The sequence below is a fragment of the Branchiostoma belcheri genome, unplaced genomic scaffold (genome assembly GCF_001625305.1).
Source record: "Branchiostoma belcheri isolate BF01 breed outbred unplaced genomic scaffold, Haploidv18h27 scaffold53, whole genome shotgun sequence".
NCBI lineage: Eukaryota > Metazoa > Chordata > Leptocardii > Amphioxiformes > Branchiostomatidae > Branchiostoma > Branchiostoma belcheri.
In genome coordinates this window covers 560,796-566,648 of record NW_017804165.1, presented here as the reverse complement: position 1 = coordinate 566,648, position 5,853 = coordinate 560,796, and the positions used below count along the sequence as shown (strand labels likewise).

The 5,853-nt window shown below is 42.8% G+C and overlaps 2 protein-coding genes and 1 long non-coding RNA gene across 9 annotated transcripts in view; 2 read left to right on the top strand and 1 right to left on the bottom strand.

The window, feature by feature from the left end:
• The window catches only part of LOC109481017, a 6,545-nt gene extending 1,592 nt beyond the window's left edge, over positions 1-4,953 (top strand). The window contains exons 2-6 of one of the 4 annotated variants that reach the window (XR_002140870.1): positions 1,080-1,286; positions 2,275-2,520; positions 3,416-3,526; positions 3,954-4,045; positions 4,637-4,953. This is a non-coding gene — a long non-coding RNA (uncharacterized LOC109481017). Of the gene's footprint in view, positions 1-1,079; positions 1,287-2,274; positions 2,521-3,415; positions 3,527-3,953; positions 4,301-4,633 lie in introns of those variants that run through there. The other 3 variants (XR_002140871.1, XR_002140872.1, XR_002140869.1) reach the window with 3 other exon arrangements.
• Positions 1-5,853, top strand: part of LOC109480932 (ATPase family AAA domain-containing protein 2-like) — a 24,778-nt gene that overhangs the window by 8,191 nt on the left and 10,734 nt on the right. The window lies entirely within an intron of this gene.
• LOC109480979 overlaps positions 5,124-5,853 on the bottom strand; it is a 2,152-nt gene continuing 1,422 nt past the window's right edge. Inside the window, exon 2 of the mRNA XM_019783445.1 lies at positions 5,124-5,607. Within this exon, the coding sequence (XP_019639004.1) occupies positions 5,353-5,607 (255 nt within the window). The 3' untranslated portion in view covers positions 5,124-5,352. The remainder of the gene's footprint in view (positions 5,608-5,853) is intronic.

The window sequence follows — 5,853 nt, the reverse complement described above, 5'->3', positions numbered from 1 at the left end:
GTTAAGTGGTAGGTCACAATATTTTGTCTATCCATGTAAAATGATGTCAAGAGTTTGCACATTCTTGTGTGTGTAAATGTGTAAATATTGACAACAGGCACAACAGGAAAGCTCATAACCAGGCTTTACCAATTTTACATTTTCATATACAGGGCTCAGCATATTTTTCTGTTTCCTGTAATAATACAACAATGTACTATGTCAAGCTTGTTTCATTTTTTTTCCAATATCAAATTGGACTGTACAGCGAAATACAAACTGCTGGCACAGTAGATCACAGGGCTCGAAATTCATGTTTGGTAATACTAGTTCAGCTAGTGCACCCAACCTAACCTTTGTGTGCACTATATAACTTATAAGATAAAATAAGTAGAATGTTAGCTAACACTGCTAAAGAAAAGTACTTTAACAATGCTATTCTTATTCTTCTAAATCTGACACTGTTAAGAATATGTTGTATATAGAGCTGTGTACCTAAACAAATTTTAGATACAGGTACAGGTACACACTAACACAGGTTTAGGTACAGGTCTGGACCTGAAACTGTACCTGAACAATTCGTGCTCTTCTGAACTCCTCCTTTAACAAGAAAAACATTAATAAACTTAGTTTTTCCGAGACAGCCGTAGCTGTATACATTTAAGTAACATTTTTACTTACATCATCATCCTCCATCATACATATACTAGTACCTTTGAAAATATTATGGTGCACTAAGGTGCACATGCAGTGATGCACCCAGTATTTTATTTTCAGAGCCTTGGCTTACTTACAACAAGATGCCTTAACATTACAAAGTATTTGCAAATTCAACATAATTAGATATTTTTAGAGACCCAGGTTTGACATATCTTTCAATACATTTTGCATCAGAAATATTGCAAGGTGTTGGACTACATACAGTGATCATGTGCATCTAGATTATAACATCAGGTACAAGCACAGGTAAAGCGTAAAGGTTACTGGTACATAGGTTTACATACAGGCCTGGGTAGGCTACATAAGTAACAGTATTATTATTATTATTAACCACAAATGACTAAATTATCTATACTACAGAGTCCTCTTTCTCTTCACAGGCTCAGGAATCTTGCCCGTGTGGTCTGGGCTGACCTTTAGCAGGTGTGCCTTCAGTGTAGCCTTCAGCCGTGCAACAGGGTCAGCGATGGAACGTGTTGACTGGGAGATGTGGTTGAACTGTGCGTGCACTTCTTCAATCCCCTGCTCTGCCAGAAAACCAAGGCCGAAGCCCCAGTGGCGGATACACGGGACCACATGATCTTCCAGTAAGTGCATCTTTATACTCACGGATTTGGAATCCCTCCGGTAGTGCGACATAAACTCTTTTATGTCGTGCGCTAGAAGAATGTCAAAATATATATTTATTCAAAGATTGTGTTAAATCCTGAATAAGACTAAGAGTAAAATTGAAGGAGCCATCCCTCTCTTTTTATTTTAAATTGATAAAAATTGCCGCAATACTAATACCCCAGGTACTCCAGCAACACACATGACACTTAGAGTCAGCTCTAATTGTTTGCTCCTGTTTTATTAGCCAATGTGGCCAAACTGAATAGTTCCAAACTTTTGTATCCATAATAGATGACAGTGTTACCTAGCTGGTCCATCTCTCTCTCCTCTATCCGATCACCACGGGAGTACACCCTGTGGCACTTAGCAAAGAGCTTGAAACGTTGCTCGTGTTTCTCTGCGACTTGTTTTCCCAGCCGTAGGATGTTCAGTGGAAAGTCATTCTTTTCGCAGAGGTCAACCATTGTGTTTACCACGCTGGACGTCAGATCCTCTATGGGTTTGTCCTGCAAACATACATGTACATAGGAAACAAGTCACCAGGGGTACAGGAACAAGTATGCAGCATTTTGTACAACAAAATGTATTTTTATGCATTTCTTTTCTTTCAGTTTTATGTCTCTTGGGACATGATAGACAAACAGTTGTACTTACATGCAGCATCCTATTCACGTGGTTGCCCACAAACGTCCTGCTGTGGTACATCTCCCGCCTCACTTTGAAGGTCTTCATTACAGGTTCCAGCTTACTCGCCAGTGGCCCCTTTCCAGGCTTGACTGATGCCTTCGACAGGATCTCCTCTTCTTTCTTTCTCTGTATGCACAAAAAGCAGGATGGCCAAAATTATGCTTGTTGCAAATGTAACATTCCATTGTTCATTGATGAAAAAAATCATACATATTTACATGCTATTGCAGATTTTGCAGATTATGTACTTACCAGACTATCTCTTTTTCGCACAAGGTCCGAGACCATGGATGCTGCCTCAGCAAAGACGACTTCGGCCATCTCATCGTCGACTTGCATTTGGTAGGCCAGGAAAGCCAGCTGGTCCTCCTGTTCTTCGATGGTTTGGTCCAGTTCATCGGCCTCCAACCGGTACTTCTGGGCACCGTCGATGGCGTCCACGTATCGCTGGAATGGCCCCAGCTCCTGGTCCGCCATGATTTCCTCGCGGTTGTCAGGCTCGCTCAGGACCAGCATTCGTAGGTACGCTTGTACCTTTAAGTCCAGATCTTGCACCGCAGCCTCAAACTCCTGGTATAACCGCAGGAAAATACCAAGGCTAATGTGTAAGCCTGGTACAATTGCCTGAAAATGATATTTTCAACAAGCATTAACATTTTTTTTACCTTGTTAAGGTGTGGGTAGCCCTTGGGCTCATGATTTATCACTGTAAACACTCTCTAAGCAGTCAGACTTAGTTAAGGTTTCTTATTGAGAATACTTAATGAAATTATCAGTTGTAGACTCAAACAACTTGTAGGTAATTAGGAAATTTTTTTGAAATTCAATGGTTTCAACTTGTTGCATCTGTTATAAATAAGAAGTTTGCCAAATACATGTACGGGGGGTATTTCAAATTTGCTAGCAGGCTGTGAATTTAATATATTTGGTCACCTGTTCAAGTGGGATGTCGAACAGTGGCGCCGCTATGATGTTTCGGAAGTCTTGCGCCCTCCTGAGTCTCCCCTGGCCTCCTTGGATGAAGTCTCTGAAATCTTCTCCCATGTTGTCTAGGTCCCGGGAAGACGTCCGCAATGTTCTGTTGTCAGGATCATCTATCCCTGCCTTCGTGATCTTGCACCAGAGGCAGGGATATGTACCTGTTATACAACCAACAACATTGCTTATCCCATTTGGCTGTGTACCGTGTACTGCTCCCATGTTATTTAAATGAAACTGACTTATTGCATTTGGTTTGATTAAAACTTAAACTGATTAAAACTCACCAGCTGCGCCTGAGATTCCATAGATGGTTGACATGTAGGCGTAGTCACCCGTCATCAAGATCTTGACCTGGTATGTTTCTCCATCCTCACTTCTGGAATAGTAGGTTGAGGCATATTTCAAGTATGACCTTTCCTATTATCTGTTTATACAGCGAAGCAAGTGCATCAGTCTAAGTTGGAAACAGACCGTTCCAGCCCGCTCTGAGCACATACAAGGCGAGACGAAGGACCCTTTTAGCAATCATGTCAACTGGATATTGAATGTAAGTACAATTGTATGATTGTTATATCACAAAAAAAGGTGTGCATACTTCCACATTTCCTCTTCCAGTTTCTTCAGGTCTCCTTTGTACCTTGCCAGGGCCGTCGTGATGTTTTCCCTACTGTCCTTCGACTCAAAAAGGCAAAACACTGATGTGTTGGCCTTTGAGTTTGGGTGCTTGATGTTCAGGGGCTGGAAGGCCATCTTGAACGTTGTCCCACCGTGATCCCCCCCAATCTTTAGCCAGATCTCTTTTTCAGGAATTCCTCCTCTGTGCCATGTTAGTTTCCTGTAAAAGAAAGCAAACCTTGATTAAGGACGAATATATAACTGTCCCTGTATACATGAAGGTAGACAAGGTCTTATGATGATATTACACAATGTTTCCTAAGGAACCAAACTTACCCTGCTTTCTTGCTCCTTTCCAGGAAGTCGTGGACGGCAGCCACCAGCGAGGAGAGGAAGGCACAAGGCCTAGGTTCGACTCTCTTTGTTCCATCGTCATCCTTCGTTGTAAACGGTAGGTTCTCAGCAACCACTGTGGTTGCTGAGAGGAGGTCCGCCGCGATTCTCCGTGACGTCTGTTCACTTTCAACAACTACACCATATTCTCTCATCCACCTGTCAACAAGAGGGTCAACAATAAGATATCATGAATCTTTTGTGTTCTTACAGCTATTATATGTGACAAGATAACTGTCTTACATTTAGATTTATATGGAGCAGTCTTAGAAAAGGAGGAGTCGTTCCTTTTGTGTTGACTTCATGCCTTTTATCGTAGCATTTGGGGCTTTAATAGAATGCCTAGACCTGTCTTTATTTGTAGTTTTATTTGTATTTTTTCGCCTGTCGCTTTTTATTTTTCTGAAAAAATCTGAGAACCAACAAATTAAATTGGTGTGGCCTAAGACCTTTTTTATTAGAACCTTCCTTTCAAACTCTACCATAACACCATACTTGAGAGACAAATGTTAAGTCATAAAGATTTCTTTACAAAATCTGTTCCATACATGTAATGAAAGTAGTTGGTTCAAGAAATGATCAGCATGTACCTTCTCAGGCTCCTACACTGTCCCCAGTTTAAGTTGAGCCCTGATTTTGCTCCCAGCAGGTGGCCGTCTGGGATCCGGATTTGGGCGAACCCGCCTTCCTGCAGAACCTGGAGGAGCCGGTCCCTGGACAGCCGTTTCAGCTCCGCAGCCATCTGCTCCTCCCCCGAGCCACCACTGATCTTCTCTCTAAAATCGCTCACCCTCTGAGCTCGCTTCTGCAGTGTGGATGGTGCCGCTTCACTGGATTTTTTCTGGGACACTGGCACTTGTACAAAGTGCAGTGGCTGTACAATAAGAGAAAGGACATTGCTTACTTGGAAGTTCCTTGTACATGTAATTTTTTATATGTACATTTCTCATGTAAAGAAATAATATTGGACAGAACATGTACATGACATCACTGTACATGTATTACCAGTATTTGCCAGTTTCATTAATCATTTGTCAAGGTTACTTGTTCTTGGGAAGTAATGTTTCAGTTTCCTGTTTTATTTTAGGCTCAATCCAAGATAGGAATAATAGAAGGAAAGAAAGAGTAAGAAAGGATCTTGGTGCATTTCATGCATGTTTTTTGAATGCTGTCACTTTTCTTGGCAGTTTTTGAGCCACAATGCCCACATTGATAAGAAAATTGTTTCTAGAATACTGAACTGATATGTCTCATTGATAAGAATTGTTTCTTAAAATGCTGTATTGATGATAGACCAATGCCCACAATGATAGACCAATTGTTTCTAAAATGTTGTATTGATGTCTCATTGATTGAAAGCAGATTTTAAGCATACCTTAAACAAATGTAGTTTCTTACCTTGCCTCCAGTTTTTACATACAGTGCTCTGTCCACCATCTGCCGTTTGACCATCACACACAGCGCAGCTTGTTGGTCAGGTGTGAGTGGTCCTTCCTCGTTCAGGTCCACTGTCACTCTGTTGGATGTGACAGGACCACTCACACCTGGCTGGGGACACAAGGGGGCCGGCACAGCCACCGGCCAACACTGCATGCTGGGTGGGCAAGGTACAGCCGCAGGCTGGATACTGGGACGGAGACTTACTGCTGCAGCCGCTGGCTGGATACTGGGACGGAGACTTACTGCTGCAGCCGCTGGCTGGATACAGGGATGGAGACTTGCAGCCGCGGGCTGGATACTGGGACGGAGACTTGCAGCCGCGGGCTGGATACAGGGATGGAGACTTGCAGCCGCGGGCTGGATACAGGGATGGAGACTTGCAGCCGCGGGCTGGATACAGGGATGGAGACTTGCAGCCGCGGGCTG